The sequence below is a fragment of the Zophobas morio genome, unplaced genomic scaffold (genome assembly GCF_036711695.1).
Source record: "Zophobas morio isolate AGI-343-1 ecotype UQ-CSIRO unplaced genomic scaffold, CSIRO_AGI_Zmor_V1 ptg000013l, whole genome shotgun sequence".
Taxonomy (NCBI): domain Eukaryota; kingdom Metazoa; phylum Arthropoda; class Insecta; order Coleoptera; family Tenebrionidae; genus Zophobas; species Zophobas morio.
Genome location: NW_026972118.1, coordinates 119,070 through 139,351, shown reverse-complemented (window position 1 = coordinate 139,351; position 20,282 = coordinate 119,070). Strand labels below are relative to the sequence as shown.

At 24.3% G+C, this 20,282-nt stretch overlaps 2 protein-coding genes and 1 long non-coding RNA gene across 3 annotated transcripts; 2 read left to right on the top strand and 1 right to left on the bottom strand.

Annotated features, from left to right (window-relative positions):
* Window positions 1-506: 506 nt before the first annotated feature.
* LOC135128535 (splicing factor 3B subunit 2-like) lies at window positions 507-8,725 on the bottom strand. The gene is made up of 15 exons (XM_064055394.1): window positions 7,990-8,725; window positions 7,505-7,549; window positions 7,243-7,325; window positions 6,683-6,813; window positions 6,438-6,483; window positions 5,793-5,901; window positions 5,128-5,232; window positions 4,493-4,580; window positions 4,194-4,326; window positions 3,494-3,700; window positions 2,472-2,589; window positions 2,244-2,335; window positions 2,050-2,185; window positions 1,170-1,264; window positions 507-641 (listed from the first exon to the last, which is right to left on the bottom strand). The coding sequence occupies exons 1-15, from the start codon at window positions 8,681-8,683 to the stop codon at window positions 507-509; spliced, it is 2,217 nt and encodes a 738-aa protein (XP_063911464.1). The 5' UTR covers window positions 8,684-8,725.
* A 4,803-nt stretch (window positions 8,726-13,528) lies between these two features.
* LOC135128524 (uncharacterized) lies at window positions 13,529-13,903 on the top strand. Its single transcript, XR_010280430.1, has 3 exons — window positions 13,529-13,600; window positions 13,661-13,709; window positions 13,768-13,903. It is a non-coding gene; the product is annotated as an uncharacterized LOC135128524 (long non-coding RNA).
* Window positions 13,904-14,376: 473 nt separating this feature from the next.
* Window positions 14,377-20,159, top strand: LOC135128534 (AP-1 complex subunit beta-like). Its single transcript, XM_064055393.1, has 5 exons — window positions 14,377-14,443; window positions 16,610-16,734; window positions 17,607-17,725; window positions 19,668-19,803; window positions 20,058-20,159. The coding sequence occupies exons 1-5, from the start codon at window positions 14,401-14,403 to the stop codon at window positions 20,157-20,159; spliced, it is 525 nt and encodes a 174-aa protein (XP_063911463.1). The 5' UTR covers window positions 14,377-14,400.
* The last annotated feature ends 123 nt before the right edge of the window (window positions 20,160-20,282 follow it).

Genomic DNA, 20,282 nt, shown 5'->3' with positions numbered 1-20,282 from the left:
AGTTTTTACGTTTGCTTTCAACAAGTTTATTAGAAAAATAATTATATAAAAAATAAAAAATCAATTTGTATTATCTATAAAAAGTTAAAATACTATTTAAATAAGAGTTGACTGTAAAAAACCAAAACATTTTTTTTAAAATTCACTATGTAACTAATTTTTTTTTAAAAAAAAAAAATTTATTAGAAATAAAATTATTTTAATCTGATAATACAAGTAATTCATCAAAAAATAAAGTATAAAATTATTTTAGCAAAAAAAAGGAAGACTTGAATGTTACTTTAGTAAATTATTACGTTAAAGCATTCATAAATATAACTTCAACATATATAACAACACATAAATAATAACCACATTGTAACTCAAGATTTTTAAAAATTTGAAACTTTTTTAATAAAAATATTAAAAGAATTATAACTAAAAAAAACTTTATAATATTATTTCAATATAAAACGAATACCCATAAATATTTTTGATAAAAGAAATTTATTTAAGTTAATAATAATTTAGAAAACGTCTTTATATTTCTTGGAAGCTTTATCCTTTTCGCTCTGCTTTTTCTTTCGCTTAATATTCTGCTGAGCCACGTGAGCAGCCACCATATCGCTGAGATCTTCTGGTCTTTCTGCGGCTTCTTGTTCCTAAGAAAAATAGTCGTATATAAATATTACAAAAATAGAAAAAAAATACAAGCATGTCTTTTAATAACAATAATAATATTTAATAGAAGATAATATAGATTAAAAATTAATATATATTAATAATATTTTATTAAAGATAAACTATAATATTTACTTTATTACTGTATAATTTTGAGTTAATAAACTTTTATAAACTTTTATAAAATGTTATTACAGTTTTAAGAGAAAGTTAAAATACAAATAATAATAAAAAAACGTAATATATAAAACTAATTATTATGTTAAAATAATATAAAGTATTTATCATAAATAAATTCTGTTAATAAAAATAATAAATTAATAAAAATATAATAATAAATACTTAAGTAAATTAAGAAAACAAAATATCTTAATATAAATAAAAAACTTCTAATATCAGTATACTTTTATATTATACACAAATGTAAAATGCGTCGATATTATAAAATAAATAGAACAGAATATAATAACAACAGTAGTAGTATAATAAAAACAATAATAATAAAATACTTTTAATTTTTGCTCGTAACGAGCTCGAATAGCCGAATCGTCTTCAAGCTCGGAGGGATCCAAAGCCACTTCCACGCCTTTCGTTTTGCTTTTGCCTGAATAACAGAAAAAAGTTATTATTATTATTGCTTATATAATTATATTATCTACATTTATTATATATCATGTTTATTATATTATATAAAAACTTCATATTCTTATTTTCTATTTCACTTTTAAAATATATATTTTTTATTAAATTCTTTTGCTTTCTTCTCATCCTATGAAGTGTTATTATTTTAAAAGCCTAAAATTATTGTTATCTTGGAATTGTTTGATAAGCGCTCTTTTGGTAATAAAACAATATTGCTTGTTAAAATATTTTTATTTAGAAAAGTAAGGTAATTAATTTTTTTTAATAATAGAACTTGAAAATAAAAAATATAACTATAATATAATGATAATTTATTTATAATAAAAGATATTGTAATATTATTATTGATCCCTTAACCCTATTTAATGTTAGCAAATGTAATTATAATTAGTAATGAGTATTACTTATACATGACAATGGTAGTGTTTATTTGATTATAGTTTTTTATATAAAATTTTGCATAATATTTTTTTTTAAATACTATAAAAGTTGTAATAGTTATATAATATTAATAAAAAATATGTATTTATATATAAAAAGTTATTAATACTTTTTTTTAATGAACATTATTACTAAGCATATAATATTTACTGAAATTATTAAGTTTACTATACGTTAAATTCAAAATATTAATGTTTGTGATATACTACTTCATACATAAATTTTTAAATTTTGGTATAAAGACTTTTCTATTCATAATAAAATTTAATTTTTAAAATAAGAATAACAATAATAATAAAGTTTTACTTGAAGAGAGTTCGTAAGTATAACTGGGAGCCATCACGCCCTTCCTGCTTTCATTTTTCTTCTCAGGAAGAACAGTATAAAGCGGCTGCTGCTCCCTAATATCCATATCCTCTTCTATTTGTTTCTTTTTGCGTAGCTATTATAATAATAAGAATAATAAGGATAACAATAAGAATAAGAATAATAGCAATGACCTCTAAGTGTTCGGGAGTTTCTAAACCCGCAGGAATAGAAGCGATTCCGCTGGGAGTTTCTAATCCGCTATCCGTGCGAGTTCCATCAAGTTCTACTGTATAATAATAATAAAAAAATAGTAAATATATTTATTTTTAAATATAACAAATTTGGTTAACACAACACGATAGCGAAATATATACAATAATAATGAGAAATACTAAATAAAATATAGAAATAATAAACACCTTCTTCACTTTCCTCTTCGCTCGACTCTTCTTCGCTCGACTCTTCAGAAAGTTCTTGAAGACCACCCCAAAAAAAGTGCTTGTCAATATTCGTTTCAGTGTCGATAATTCTTTTACTCTACAATAATAATAATTTAATAATAATAAGAATAAAAATAATAAAGTAAAGTTCATATAAAATTTCGATGGATTTTATAAAAAGAAAGCGATGTAGTAAAATAAGGTACGATATAGGTATATTGCGATCTCCAACTTTATAAATATAATAAATAAATGTGTAAATATTTAAAAAATAATAAAAGTAAAAATTAAAAATTAAATATAATAAGAAAATAATAAAAATAGTAATAAAATTTCATAAAATGTAAAAATCTTGTGTTATTATTAAAATAAATTAAAAAATAATTGAAAGTTACATCCATAAGAAACTTATGTTACTTTTTGAAAAAAAAACATTATAAAAGATAATAAAATATATATAAAAGTCGATAGATGATAATAATAATTCTCTTATGCATTAAAGTAAAAAGCAAACGAAAATAGTAAACGTAAAATAAATATTATAAAAAAAGAAGTAAATATCTAATAATAATATAAAAGAACAAGTGTACTAACTTCAAAATTTTATTAAACCTTTATAGTAACTTTATAAAAATAAATTTTTCTATCGAACGTTCAAAATAATATAATAATATTTGATGCTCGAAAATAACTAATAATGTAAAAAATAATATTTCATAGACATATTAAAAAATATGTATTATCTCTAGTACATAAAATTATAATAAGTAACTAAAATGATATATTTCCGAGGAATATTTAAATTATTAATTAAAAAAAAATTAAATATTATAGTTATAATGTACACTAACAAACTTATATATATAATGCCGTTTAAAAATTAATATTATTTATAGTTATTATTTTTAATTAAAAAAAATTAAACTATAAAATATATAGATTAATACAGCACAAAAAAAAATAGTTATATTAAATAATAAATAAAATATAAATAAAAGTACGTCAGTGCCAAAAACATCGCCGTAAAGAGGGACGCCATGCTGATCGACGGGAGGTTTGCCCCATCCACCCGGATGATACCCGAATTGCGCGCCGGAAGGGATTGGCGCGTTCAGTCCACGAATCCGAAGGTTTGGATAAGACGGCGGCGGCCCAAACCGCTGCATTTGGATTAGCCATGGCGGGGGCAGCAAGTTCCCGTCTGGAGTCTATAAAAATGATGGTAATATAATGAAAAAAAATATCATAAATAATAAACATAAAAATGAAGATAATAAATATAATAATATGTAATAGTATTTAATTTTTGATTACAATTCTATATATTTCATTTTTTTGAGTAATTTTTAAAAATAATTAATTATAAAAAACCATAAATATGATAAAAACTAATTTTTATAGAAAGTATTATTAATAATGAATATAGTATATAGAAGATATTTTATTTAAAACCTTAATATTATAATGGTCACTTTCTCTTAAAACTATATAAAAAGTAGTATAAATAATCAACATAAATACGATTATAATAACAGTATACATTAAAAGTATTATACATTATAAACAATAATATGATCATAATGGTAATAATGTATAAAACGTATTAGATTTTGAACTTTACTTTTTTTAGACACTTTTTTAGTTTAAAATTTTTTTGTTAGATATTAAAATCAATATGATAATAATATTCATAATAGAAACCAAGGGGATTCCCAAAGCAGCTTTCAGCTCGTCGCTCAAGTCGCCCGGCTTTCTTTCTGTTAAACGAGTTTCATATTCCTTCGATTCATAGTAAAGATCGCCGTGAATAGTCATTTTGGGTTTCGTTTGATAGCTTTTATAAAAATATATATACATAAGAAATCAAGGTCAAATCGTCAAATAACAACTAAATATATACAACAAGTATAAAAACAGTACTAAAAAATATATAAATTTAAAATACTATAATAATAAAAATATTATCATAATACTATTTATATAAACATTTATAAAAAAACCGGAAAAACGCGTCGTGCAACTTTTGATAATCAATTTCGATTTTCCCCATTTTGGGTCGGACACGCTCTCTTCCTTTCGCTTTAATACCTTCATTTTCATTGTTATTTAAATGTTATTAAAAAAAATTTTAATTAAGCTATACAAAATTAAAAATAAAATAGAAAAAAACTATAAATACCTCCTTAGGTATATACAATAAAAAATATATTATAAAATAAAGATAATACTAAAAATAATTAAATACAATAAGGAATATTAAACCAAGAGAATTTGCAAAGTATGTAATAAAATAAGCATAATTATTAGCAAAATAATATTTAGTAAAACAGTAATGCAAGCTTATATAGAAGAAAAACACTTTTCTTCTATATAAGTTTTTTCTTATTGTTCCCTTAAAAATAAATAATCACTTATTACTATTTTTCTCTTTGTAATTTAATGTTATTAATAACAATTATCTTTTATAAAAAAATAATACACTTTTCATACTTACTAGTAACTAAAAATGTATAATAATAATATTAAATATAGTACTATTAAGTTTTCCATGTTAATATGCAATACCTCCTTAACTAGTAAATTCGTACTTTAGTTAGTATAAAAAATCATAAGATATAATAATAATAAATAAAACCTTGAGCTTGCTCTTTTTCGAGAAGAGCGGCTCTCATTTCCGCCACCCCGGTGTCTGCTACGTATTGAGGCAACTCGTAAGTAGACTTTTCCAAGCCTCTTTTGCCTGCAGTGAGCAAGTTTTATTTCATTATAATTAGAGTAATAGTAACTATAATAAAAAGTTTAATAGTTATGTAAACTGTGCAATTAATAAATAATAATTCTAAGGTAACTATTATTATTTTATTTTAAGATAATAACAAATATCAACAAAAAAGTAAATATAATAATAGCTTTTAATAGGTAGTTAATAAACAAATATTTTTATAAAAACATATAAATAATTAAAAAAATATAAAAACTTTGAAAAAAGTAATAAGTTAATATATAATAAAAAAGTTAATAAATAAATTAAATAATCCATAAATTATATATATAAATAATAAAAAAGAGAAAGATCCTTTAAGAACTATATAACATTAATAAAATAAATATAATTAACTTCTTTATAAATTATTTAGATTATAAAATTAGTAAAGCTTTGAATTATTTTCGGCACAAAAAAATTACAAGTAAACACAAAATGCTCGACTACAACTAAATAAAATTGTTAAAATAAACCAATGTAGGGGGTCCATTAAAGTCATATAAAAAAGAGTCAATAAGAAAGAGGTAGTTGGTTACCTTGAAGGTACTTGCGCTTTTGGCACCAATGTTGGGGCACAGGAACTGTATTTCGGCAGGATTTTAAGTGAACCAGCATAATTGGGTCTCTTGCATTAACATCCCAACCCTTCCAAAAAAAGTAATTATATTTTATAAAGAAAAAGAGTTTTAATGAAAAAAATAAAAAAAATAATAATAAATATAAATTACTAACTTAATGGAAAAGTATATAAATTGTTAATTATTATAAGTAAACTTAAAAAAATCCAAGTTTAATAACAAATATCTTTTCATTAAAAATATTAATAAAAAAATTCAAGCTTCTTTTGTAGCAAACAAAATATTTTGAAAAAAAAATAATAAAAAAAGCCTTATTTAAAGTTCAATAAAACAATATAAAAATACTCCCACAAAAAAAATTTCACCATTATTATTAAAAACTTACTTTTCTCCAATACAACGCCAACGCTAAATATATTTACATCATGATTGGTTTAGATATAAATATTACTTCTAATAAAATGACAAACATAAAAAAAATGTGAAAACTCGTAAAGCTAAATGGATGACACTTCGCATTACGATAATAATAATAATAATAATAATAATAATAATAATGATAATAGCAATAATAATAATATCTATAATAATTATAATAATAACCTCGACCAAATCTGGGCGGGGAACGTTATTCTTTAGCTCGGCGACACTAGTAGAAACTCAATAATTAATATTACATATCTATAAAAAAGTTTTTCTCTTATAATATATATAAAATGCTTAAATATTTAAGCGATGCCAGTATTATATAATATAAAAATAAAATGATTAAAAGTTAATAAAAAACAATTTTTATAGATTAAAAAAATAAACCCAATAACAATAGATACAAAAATACTAATAAATACCTCAAACGAGTTTCTTTTCTCAACTTTTTCTTGGATAGTTTTGGTTTTCCCTCTTCGTCAAGCCGCTGAATAGTTTCTTCTTCTTCCTCTTTTCGACGCTCGCGTTCTGCTTTTTTCTTTCTTTCCTCTTCCTAAACACAAAATTCATTGAAATGCTTAAAAAAAAAGAGGAAACAAAAACTTTCTAACTAAAAAGAATATTCATTTATCTTCAGAAAAGGAATATTATCCAATAAAAACGTGGCTACGGAAATTGCTATAAACTGAAAAGTTGAACTATTTATAACCCAGTTTATTGGTTACTATTGGTCAACAACACCCATTCGCGCTCAGCTTATTGGAAAACTTTACACCCTGCTGCCAACTACTAATGAAACATGAGATGGTGACTGTCAACAGCCAATCGGATTTAATGTTTACCATCCGTTTCAGAGTTTAAGAATAAAAGATTGGTTACTTAAGAGACTTGTTTACTTCATATATTAATTGTTAATGCCCAATATATGAATAATTCTATAAATAAACAGAAAAACGCTATGAATAATTATAATAATAAATACGTCTTGTATCTCTTTTTCAAGTAATTGATAAGCGCCATCAATAAACTTCATAGTATTGTCGTCCAACTTTACTACATTGGCGCCTTACAAGAGTTTTTCATATTAATATTATAAATAAAACGTGTAATATTAAACTTCAAAGAATAGCTATAAAAGAAAAGTACAATAAATCAAAAATTTAACTTTTACAAATATACTTTCTTATTCAAATTGTCTCATAAGATAAGTTTCAAATAAAATAATTGCTTTGGATATAAATTACCTTTAAACTTTTCAAAAATGCCTTGAAACTCTTGATAAGCAGGATCTAAAGAAATAAAATTATAAAATAAAAGATATAAAACTTTATAAATTTAAACAATCGGTTCTCTTTAATAAAATTGACACCTAAAAAAACACAAGACATAGAAAAAGCAAAAAATTAAGTTATACATAAAGATTAAGACAATAAACATACAACATACGTAAGCCAAAAGATTGCTAAAAATTAAAAGTTGTTTTAATATTATGTATATATAAATCAATAACTAATCTATTACTTAAAGAAATATGTAGTTAGAAATAAATAAAAACTACGCATTTAACTTATTAAGTAAACAACAGGACCGTAAAACACAAAGAAAAGCATTTTAATAATTAATTGACTAAAGTTTTAATATTTATAATTAAATTAATTTAGTTCCTTTTAATAATATATAAAAACATGATTCAAATACTAAATTATATATATATAAAAAAAACAAAAACCTTTAATTTCCGGTGCTTTATCCACTAAAACGATTTCAACTTCGTGGGCTTCCCGCCTAATAGCTTGTTGTTCTTTAGCTTTGTTGTTCTCCAGTTCTTTCCGAAGCTTTTCTTCTTTTTTCTTTTCTTTCCTTTTAATCTTCTGAATCTTTTTCTTTAAAAGTTTTTTCTTAATCTTATCGTTAATATTAGAGCCATTAACGAGTGTGCCAACTTTGTAAATATTTTTAAGTTGTTCCAGAGTTTTAATAAAAACACGTTCTTTGGCTAAGTGAAGATACTGTTCTTCATGTTCTACTTTCTCATCTTGAGGATTCGGAAAAGCATTCTCTTTTGTAACTTTATTTTCATTACTCTCGTTACAACTTTCATTGGCTAAAGGTAGTGGCTTTTCTACTCCAGTGTTTATTAAAGTCCCTTCTTGAGAAAAAGATTGATCGGAACGAAGATTGTAGTTCTTTTTTTCTTTTTTATCAACAGGTGTCTCTTGTAAAGTATTCTGAGTAGTCTTTGAAAAATTCGAAGCCTCCAAGCTCTTTTCATCTTCTTTCGAATTAGAATCTTCAATATAATCTAGTAAACGAGCGCTTAAATCAGCTTTCAACCCTTTCGTTTCTAAGCCAAAACTTTTAAGGTGCTCCTTTAACTGAGGGACTGTCATCTTCTTTACGCTTTTAACACTTGGCGAGTGCATATTTAAAATTAAATTTAATTCTTAATAAATTTGTTAATTAATGATAAAAATTTGTTCTTTTATAAAATTATAAGTTTACTACAAATAAACAATTAAATAACGAAAAGCATTCAATCTTCAACAACTGCTTTAGTGCGGAGCAGTCATTGAAACAATTACTATAATTGACCTTAATTTTGAGTACATTAGTCCAATAAACAATTTCACGTGTTTTGTTACAAAATGAATTGTAGTCCACATTTCTAGCTGGCTAATTTTTGAATGTGGCCATTGCACCCCTAGCCCAAATTTGCTCAACTTTTAACATTTTCTATATATTTCTCACTCAAAACCTCAGATCATGAGGCCTTTTTATTATATTGCCCCGACAACCGTTTATGAGGGGACTATAACTGCAAGCATTCCACCTGAACTGCCAAATCGACCTATATAACCGAGCCCGGAAACTTATACCAACAAGCGCGGACTATGCGTCTCAGGGTCACAGGCGCTATCCAATGCACTTGGCGAAGATGGGGACATCAGATGTGCTAGACGTCGCCGAGGCTCTTCAAAGAACCTCTTCAAGACCTTCAGCTTTACTGAGGACGTTCCACTCTACTTAAGGTAACTGTGTGACATGGCCAATCAGACTGCATGAGGACACGCGGAGTTCAGTACCGCCCTAACCGCCCACCTGATAAGCTGAGGGCCCTTAATTACGTGCGTCGAGCTTCCCGGAGGTAAATTAGCACTTAATAGACTACACCGGCCATCATCACTGTTTTGGGAGACAAAGTTAAGAAATAACTGAAGGCAGGCGACCATGGTCGCGACTCTTTCTTACAGTTTATAAGAAATAAAAGAACCGAGCGCGTTCATCACCGTCTACTCTTCGGGGCGGTATTATATGGCAAAAATGCTGCGGACAAAGTAACACTATTTGCTGATCACCTCGCTACACACTGTGCTCCACCTGCTTATATAGTTACAGATAAAGTGCTAAGTGAACCGCCAATCACTACAGTCAAAATAATGGAGATCACAAGAGCTCTTATTAAGACGTAAGGCACCTGCTGTTGAGGAAAAACCCAGTTCATAAGTATTAACGCGTATTACCATTTTAGGCAATTTTTATGATTATTATTTAGATTATTTCATTGCTTAGTTTTAGTACATAATTAAGTTCACGAAAAATAAACCGGCTGTCGTGTTGATTTTTTTTAGTGCTTTTTTTATTTTAGTCACATCTGTACGTCTCCCTCTATATATATACGTTTGTTTACAATTAATTTTAAGGGCTTAAAGGTTTAAAGACCGACCAGTAAAGGTTTAAATACCCTAACATCTGCCCCGGAGGGTATCACTAACGTAAAGTTAAAGCATACACCAACGGTGGAGATAGAACGGCTATGCTGCTTCGTCCACTCGATAGTGGCCCTTGGAACCTTTCCGTTGCGAAGGAGAACGACAGCTGTTGTTCTGCTCCCGAAGACACTACGACTAAGGTATATGCCAAGCATAATGAGGCCTAATCAACCCCTTGTCGCCCGTGCGCAAAGAAGCTGAAGCGGTAATACTGCGCCGCTACTTTGCCAGAGTTCCGACGCAACCGCTCCTTCACTCACCGGAATGGACGACCCATGCCTTTAAATTTAAAACCAACAGGTGCCGTTAAAAGTTGTTCAGGCAAAAATATAATTTTTTCAATCCCCCATAAAAAGTTAAATAACAATTGCAAAAGTTTATAAATCAAGGAAACTATATAAAAGCTGAATTATAAATAATTCAAGTAGGGTTCAAAAAAAATTATAATTAAATTCATAATTTCCTATAATATTTCACTAACCTAAGATAGTACAAAAAAGTATATAATACATGAAAATCGGTTAATTAACAAAAATATAAAAAGCTGGGCCATAAATATAGTTGTTAGGGTTCTGGTTACGCATTTATAATCATATCGGTAATGGTCACGTGGAGGAAAGATGGAAGCGAATTTAGCTCGTTAACTCAACACGCTCGCACCGCTCCTTTTTTATTTGTGCGCTTCGTTCTTCGCCCTTTAAAACTTCTTGGGTTACTTGTTACTTATTATTATTTTTATATATAGTAGTATTGTAATTTTAGGTCCAAGGTAAAATAAGGATTTTTTTAGTTTATTGCTGTATATTGATTTTGGAAAATGTTAAGTTTATATTTTATAACTTTAGAGCGATACTTTGTTACTTTACTTTTTATATTAAATAAAATAGGTTTGAGTTATTATGGGAAAAACGAAGGGTTATCGTGCTGGTACTCGGGACCTCTTTTCTCGAGATTTTAGGAGACATGGTGCACCTGGGATTTCTACCTATTTAAAAACATATAAAGTCGGGGACTATGTTGACATTAAAGCAAACGCTTCTATACACAAAGGTTGTTGCTAACATCGAAAGTGAATTTTATAATTTTTATATTTTCATATACGCTTAGGGATGCCCCATAAATATTATCATGGTAAAACTGGTGTAGTTTACAATGTTACTCGTAGAGCTGTCGGTGTTATTATAAACAAACGTGTGCGCCACCGAATAATCCGCAAACATATACTTGTACGTATCGAGCACGTAAAGCATTCTAAGTGCAGAGAGGATTTTTTAAAACGAAGAGCTGAAAATGATGCACGAAGAGCAGCAGCCAAGACAAGTAAAAAACGATTGTGCCTGAAACGGCAGCCCAAACAACCCGAAGATGGCCATTTTGTCTCTACTGTTGACAACCAACCTCAGCGTATATACGCGTTGCCTTACGCTGGCTTAGAATAAAAAGTTTCAAAAAAATTCTTTCATAACATATATTATTACTTAAACTGTAAGGGGTATATATATTATTGGTAAAACCGTTATATATAAAAAAGTTTATAAATAATTCGTTACGTAACTTATATGTACATATTTTAACCGATAATAAATTTTTGTAGGTAAAAGTTAAATTGGGATTACCTGTTATTTTTCACGAAGGAATTATATAATATTTTGAAGGCTACTGTTTTTAAGAATAGATTAGATTTCCTTTTTCTTTATAAGTACGTGAATAATTTTTGAGTTTAATGGTACCTTGGTTTAGAAAAGAATTTGGTTTTTCTGATTTTGCATAAAAACTGAGGTTTAAAGTACATTTGCTTTAAACTAGGGATCTATTGTTTCTGGAGCTTAATTATCAATTATATAAAAAAGTTTTAAATTCAATACCGTGCGTCCCTATAAAGTTAACTCCTTGCATATCCCGACTTTTGGCGCGTGTAAACTTTTAGTTACTTTTATGCTACAAGTTAAAAACATTTGATTTTCTAACTTTACAGAGCTTGCAACCTTTATATTTTATAAAGATTTTTCAAATCTATTTTTTTATATTACTGAGCGCTATGCCTGTCGATGTGGGTGTTAATCTTACTAGTTGTTTTACTTCGAAGTTCACAGTGTGCATAGGCAGCTTTTTTAAAGTTACACTATTCAGTATTTATTTTATCTTAGCTACACTCCACAGATGTGCAGCGCTGTGTTACAAATTATTTTAGATTCTTTGGTTTTTAGGCAAGACGCCTCTAGTCGGGGAGCTCATCCTGTCTGCTATGACTGCCTGACTTCTTTAACAAGGTAAAGGAATTGGTTAGTTGATAGTCTTCTTTCTTTAAACTTAGTATTCGTTAGATTACTTTGAATTATTGGAATGCTGTCTATTAATACTTTTAAATTTTTTATGTAATATCACAACTAACAATTATAATATGGCAGAGAAAAAAATATTTATCGATTGTTAATGCTCTTTGGAAATTAGGCAAGCATAAAGAATTTAATTTATTAAATTAAAGATTGTATGTAATTTTTATTCCAAAATTGGTCTTTGCAGTTATTGTATTAAGTGAGAAAGCAAAGTATCATAGGGTTGTTGTGCACAGTAAACTTTCTTTATAGCACACCCCCATATTGTTTATTGCCATAAAGTTTTTCAAAATATGGACATATTTCTGGAAGGCGGATCCACAAGGTCCTGATCGTATAATATATAGTTTCCTGTGTTTAATAAAAACGTTAAAAGAAAGTTTAATACTAGTTAAATGTTTAACAGTAGATTTGGCATTCCAAGAGTTGGATCATATGGGAATTATATTACACTTCTTTAAATAATATACTAATTTACACAAAAGTTGGGCCAATTTTTTCCTGTACACGTACTGTTCAGTTTAAATATATGTGGAAATATTTTAAGATATAATAACTTAAAACGTTCTTGCGCAGTCAGCTAACAGAAGCTATCCTAGTAACGTTTATTTAATTTTTGTCATCTGAAGAAAAAACTGCAAGAATAATAAAATTTTTAATTTTATTAACTTTAACAAACAGTACACTACAGTAACTTCAAGGTTAATCCGTAACTTTGTAACTAAGCCAAAATCCTTTGGTGTCCTAATTAAAAACAACTAATCTAAGATAAGAAACATTTTTTGTCTTTACAGTGAAAGTTTTTATTAAATTTTATTATAATTTAATATATTCCTATAAAAAAATGCTGTAGCACAATACAAATAGAAGAGCTAATTTTTACAGGCTTTGCTGGTTATTGGTTACAGAATTTTTTTATCAACGCAATTCATATTTTGCTTTTTTTTAAAGGTTTCCTTTTTTCGCTTTCATTTTTTTCTTTATTGTTATGAGAGAATTAAAGTCAACTTCTTATAGAAAGGGTAACTTGTTCTCTTTAACTAGTATTTAGCAAATATTTATATAAAAGTTGCTTTATTTCCTCTTGCGTAACTAGTTGCAATAGATTTTTTTAAAGCCTTTTCTTACTACAAATATTGTTTTATATTTGCGGTTTTATTTAGAAGAGCTTGATGAGCTAAAAAGAAATATTTTAAGTGAAAAAAAGGAAAGGCGCAAAGAAACTATTAAAAAGGTTATAAATTTACAAGATTAACTTTCTTCCAATACTTTTATTAATTTAATTATAATTAAGTTAATCGCAGATGCATCAACTGGGCAAGAGGTCGGTTCCCTCTTAACAGGCATTTCTACTTTTTTTAAAAACAATATATATTTTAACTTTCTATAATATTCTAACAGCTATAATAGAAAGTATGAGCCAAGATTTATCGATGGAATATAAAAAATCAGTTTACTTGTTTTTAATACTTTACTTTAAGCAAAATTCTTCTTCTATTTTAAATGCGATGGAATTGTTTTTAAGAGATTCTAAAGATTCTAATCCATATATTCGAGGTGGTTAATTTATTTTTATTAATAATTATTTTCTTTTATATTTTATTTAGTTATTTTTTATTATATATTGCTACTCAATCTTATATTCTATATTTTAGGCGGTTTAGACCAAACTTTATTTATTCTCATCTAAAAGTCTATCTTTTATTTCATTATCTCATGAATTGTATTTCAGAAATATAATTTTCCTCTTTTTCAATTTTTTAATTAATTTAAAATTGTCAATGTTAAACAAGTCCTTTTTATCTTATAAATTGTTTTTTTAGAAAATAAAAACTTTTTATGAAATTATGAATTATGTGGTTTTAATTTTATTATATAATAAGTAAATATTATACCAATTTAATTTTTCTACTTTTCTATACTTAAAATAATTTTAGTTAAAAAATTTCAAGTATAAAAATTATAATAAACTTTAACCTTTTTAAAGCTCTCGCAATTAAAGCTGCTTTTTGCGTATGCTCTCAAGAGATTCCTATGGCTATGCACGAGCGTTTACTTTCCTCTCTTCGAGATGAAGGTCTCAAAAAAAAAATTAATTAAATTAATTTTATTTTTTTAAAATTAGTCTCCTATTATTTTATTTTTAAGTAAAATATTTTTAATAAAATGTACAATTTTAAGCCGGATAATATTATAAAGTTGCTTGGAGAGAGTAAGTTAATTTTAAAATAAAAAATAATTGTGGATTTTATTTAATTTATAAATTTGCTTTAATATGTATATTTGCTATTAGGTAGGGTTACTTTAAACTATAAAGAATCATTATTACAAAAGTTTTACTTTAAATATGATCATAAAAGAAATACTCTAACAAATTACTTCATCTTTTCGTTTACAATTTTAACTTTATTCTAAAGTAAAAAACTAGATTATTTTATAATTGTGATAAATATTTTTAAAAACTATTATTTATATATTTTATCTAAAGATAAGAGTATTTAAAATCTTTGGACACTAAAAAGGTGAATTCTTATTGACTTTTTTAAATTAATTTTTTACAACTTTCTAAATTTAGTAAAAAAAGTTATTTACGTTAAGTTTATAAAAATATTATAACCAAATAAATCTGAATTATAGTAACTTTCATGCACTTTATGAATAACAATTAAGGAATGGAACATAAAATTTTCGGGGCCTTCTTAATTCGTGACTTTACTTTTCATAATTTATAAATTTTTTTTTTAAAAAAATTATTTCAGTGTGCAGTTGGGGTTTAAGTGCACTAACTATTTTTAAATTAAAAATTTTATTTTATAGACATTTTTGGTCTTTTTATGAAAAGTTTTAAACAAAAATTCATATGTAAGTAATGATTTTTTCTGGCTCGATTTACTTAATATAAATCATAAATATAAACTAACATATTATTTTTGGAGATTATAATTTTTAAATTAAAAAAAGATTTGTTAGTTAAAAAGGTTGCTTGAAATTTTCTAATGAGAACTTTTATAGTACCAATTTCTTGTATAATTTCTACAGCATTTTTAAGTACATCAAAATAGTAAATGAATTAACCTTATCGACTAAATTTTATAGATTTGTAGATTTAATTTTAACAACCTGAAAAGATTATATTAATTGCATCTTATTTATTAATAAATTTTGAAATCTCTTTTATACTTTACTATTATTAATAAATTATAAAAATAGTTTATATATATAAAAAAGTTTAATTTACTTAATTTATTTAGTAATCAATAAATTAAATTAATATTTACTAGTCTAATAAATCTTATTTATATATTTTTACATATCTTTATTAGTAATACTTATTATTATTTTTATTAGAAACTGATAAAAAATATTATAAATAATATATTATTTTTTCTTTGTAAATTATTAAAAATGTTTAAATGTTAAAATATATAATAAATATTTGTTGTCTAAAAAAAAATATTATATGTAAGCATTGTTTATAATAAAAATTCTTATAAGTAATATTTATATTGCTTTTAATTTTAAATAAATATAAAGATTCATACTTTCTTCTATCCGTAAATTATTTCAAAATTTACTTTAAATATTATTTTTTAAAATATTTGATATGTATTTTCTTTTATATCCGTTATTCGTCTTTGGGATTAACTGTGTTTATAAAATTATAAATTTCACACATAGCAATTTTGAAATCTATAGAATAATTATTGAATTTTAATTTTTAAAATTTCTGTTTTTTATACAAAAAATTTATCTGCTAATAGGTAACTTAGTAGATTTATACTTTATCTTATTACTAAAAAAAAGTTTTTCTTTATAGAAATATTGAGTTTTATTAGAACACTTTAATAATTTAAATTTAGAAGTTTGATTTTATTTAATTTTATTGGTAGTAACTACTATAAAAGACTTCTTCGCTATAAAATTATATATATTAGTATAAAAGCATTTTCGAGTTCATTAAAAGAAAATGTGTTATGGAGGTCAATATATAATTTTGAATTACTAAATTTAAGATTAAAAAAAAATATTTAAAATTTTATATAGAAAAAAAGTTATTGAGATGTATACAATAAATTAAGTTATTTTGATTCACTAAACTTTTTTTTGTAGACAACTCAAAAAGACTTTGAGTGTACTATAATAATAATGCATGAATGAAAGCTTTTTATAAATTTTATTATTAACATTTTATAAAATAAGTTATTGAGATTTATACAAATTTAATTTTTTAATTGTAAAAAAGATCCGTACGTTAGAAAAACGGCTGCTTTGCTTGTGAACAAACTTTGTAGTGTTCAGCCAGGCTTGCTAGAACGTTTGGAATTTGTTACTGCTTTAAAAAGTTTACTTTCAGATTCAAATCCGATGGTAAAAGTTTAGATTTACTACTAATATAATTATTATTTTTAGTAATATTGTATATATTAAAAGAAATTATAAATTTAAAAATTTTATTGTATATTTTTTTATTTTATTAATGTTATGATATTCAATACTGTAATGTTTTATAAGATTGTTATAAAACATTAAAAAATTATAATAGCAAAGGTAATAATAATTAATTTATATTTATTAGTAGAAAATGTAAATAAACAAATATTTATAAGCGCTTTGAAGTTACATATTAGGAGTTTCGTAGACACTATTCTTATTTTTACTAAAGGTTTTTAAGGTAAACGTAATAGAAATATTACAAAATAGAAAAACATAAAGCTGTACAATAATTAATAAAGTTTGCTGTAATGCGTCAGTGATTGTAGCCGATAGTATTATAAAAAATATATAACAAACCAAATATTATTTTTATTACAGTTCAAAAAAATTATAGCAAAAATTAGCTTGTGATTTTATAAAAAACATAATAAAAAATAATATATCTTTAAACAGAATAAATAATAATTATTGTTACATTATAAATTTAGTTTTTATAATAGAAAAAATTATTTTTATACTTATTTATTTCAATAAAGATAATAAATATATTTTGTAAAAAACGAATTAATATTTTTATTCGTTATGTAAAAAAAGTTTTATATAATTTATTTGTAATATTTATAATAAATAAGAATACAAAAAAGAATTTTCTTAAAAAAAGTTATCTTAATTACATAAAATAATTAAATATGCTTAAAAAAATATGGACGTATAGCTTTCTAAGAATGAAATTTTTTAATTCAATAATTTAATATTAATAATGTTTTTGCACTCGTAAAAGTAATAATAGAAAATATTCATAAAAGGTTGTTGTAAATTCATTGACTGCTCTGGTGAATCTTAAGGAACACACCAAACAAAATCTTCTTGTTTTTGACAGCGGAATTGTACGAAAGTTGCTGATCGTTATGAATGAGTGCACCGAGTATCAATATTATTATTGTTATTATTTTTTTTTGAGAAAAGTACATTATATTTTTATATTAATTATATATAATTATTAAGAAAAATTTTCTATCTGATAATAATTTAATATAAATTTGAATAGTAACTAGTAAATAAAAACACAACGTCCTTTTTAATTATTACTTTTATTTAAAAACTTAGCAAATAAAGAAACATTTTCTGTAATTTTAATAATATATTAAACTAAAACAGAAATTTTATTATTTAGTATAAACTTTTTTTTAATAATTTGGATATTTCTTTGTTAAGGATTAATTATAAATTTAATTGGTCAATTCAAAAATAAAAATTTATTTATGTTCTTAGAAATATTTTCTTTATAAAATTTTTGCGATTTATCGCTCATGTGAATATTAATGTCCTCTTTTTTTGCTTTTTGTTTTCTTTAAAGTAGTTATTATCAGAGTTCACTAGAATTATATTTAAAAAGTTTAAAAAGTGAACCTTTAACGCAGCTAACAAAAATTTTGACTCAAGAAATAAAGTCAGTTTCACTAAGGTGGAATAGTTTTTTTATTGTTGGTTCTCCCTATCTGCACGTGGGCTTTGTGTACCGGTTTTTTACGAATTAAAAATGTATGGCAACTGGTTAACTTTAATTGGAAAAATATTTATATTCATTAAAAAAGCATCTCTTTCGCAAGTATAGTTGATATATTTGTTCTTTTATTGTAGCCTTTTTTTAGCCTGCACTTCATTATTCCCGTTTTTTTTTTCCTTTGAATATTAATATATACATAATGTCACCTTTTTTTTTTAGTTGTTTACGCTTCACTGCTTCTGTAATTTTTTCTACAAAGATATAATAAAGATATATTAATTGTTATTCTAAAGCTTTAATAATTTAAGAATGCCTTAACTCTTTTTCTTCAATATTAATTTTATTAAATTATCTTTTTTAAAACTTCAGAAAAATACAAAGAAATAAAAATTATAATATTTTTTGGCTTTACGTTGTGTTTCTTTTATTCGCTGTTCTTAAGCCTGTAACGACTGTCGAAAGAGTTCATAGGGCCAATGAACTTGTTATATCATGAGTGAAGAGGCAGTTTGGAGCGCTTTAGTCTATTACTTTTTTATTGTAACATTTTTCTTTTTTTTTATATTATTATTCATAATTCTTAGAGATAAAAAAAAAATAGCTGAAGATTATTTTTAATAACTTAACTTTAAAGCATTTTGCTTGTTAAAAATAATATTTTTACCTTTTTTTCAAGTTGTACTCTTTTTATTTTTATATATTATTATTATTTTAAAATTTTAACAAAAAAATTAAAAAAAAATACTAAAATGAAGAAATTGATTATATTTACTTTAATTTAAATTATATTTAATATATAATGTAATAGAAACAATTTTTCTTAAATTTTATATTATAACATGTTTAGTGAAAGTTGAAATGTTTATAATAATATTATTATATAATATTACTTTTTTTATAATTTTTCAAGAGACATATTACAAAAAATATATTTTATAACCTTTACTTGATATATTATTTTTAATAGTTTTTTATTTAAAAAATTATTTAATAAAAAATTTTATCGAACTTATTAAGTAAAAATTGGTTTATACATAATATAATAATATTTTCTAAAAAACTAATAATTTTTTATTTATTCTTTAGTCATTTAACAAACTTTAATTTAAATTATTATTGTAAACTATTAGTTGATTTTAATATTATTAACAAAATTTCTAGAAATTGTTCTATTTACGATTGAAATACCAATAAACAATTCTTAAAAATTATAAATTATTAAAAAATTAAAAAACTTCAAAAACAAATTCACTTAAGAAGTTTTAATTCGTCTCATAATTATAAATAATTACTCTATTATTTTTTTAAAGTCTGTAAAGTGGTAGTTGATTAATAATATGAATACTAATAATAATAAAAGATGGGGACAAATATTTATACTCGACACCGTTTGTTCGTACGAGCCGACGAGTTCTGAGGAGGCGCAATCGATCTGCGAGCGAATTATACATCGTTTGAGCCACTCAAATTGCGCCGTCGTGCTTTCCACCGTGAAAGTATCTTTTATATATATTGTATATATTGTATTCATTTTTTAATTTTGTTTCATATGAATTTTTCTTTCATATACCATTTAATATTTTAATTATCTTTACTTTTTTTACATATAAGCAATTTTCATTTATCTATAACCTTTTACCTTACTGTTATATAGAAATCAGTTTTGTGACTTTTATATATTTTTCTATATTTTTTATGTTATTATATTTGTATATTTTACGTTTCTTTAGTATTTTTTTTTTCCTAAAAGGTTTTGTTAAAAATGTCTAACTATATTGATGATAAAAAAGCTGTAAAGGCTCTTGAAAAAAAACTTGGGCCTTCCCTAAGTACGTTCATTAGTTTATATTAAAAATAATAATAAGGAATGTGAACCATACACATAATATATTTAAATATAAATAAATAAAATTGTAAATAATACCAGTTTCATAAAAGTAGTAGTAAAGTTTACATTCAGATTTTTATTATTAAT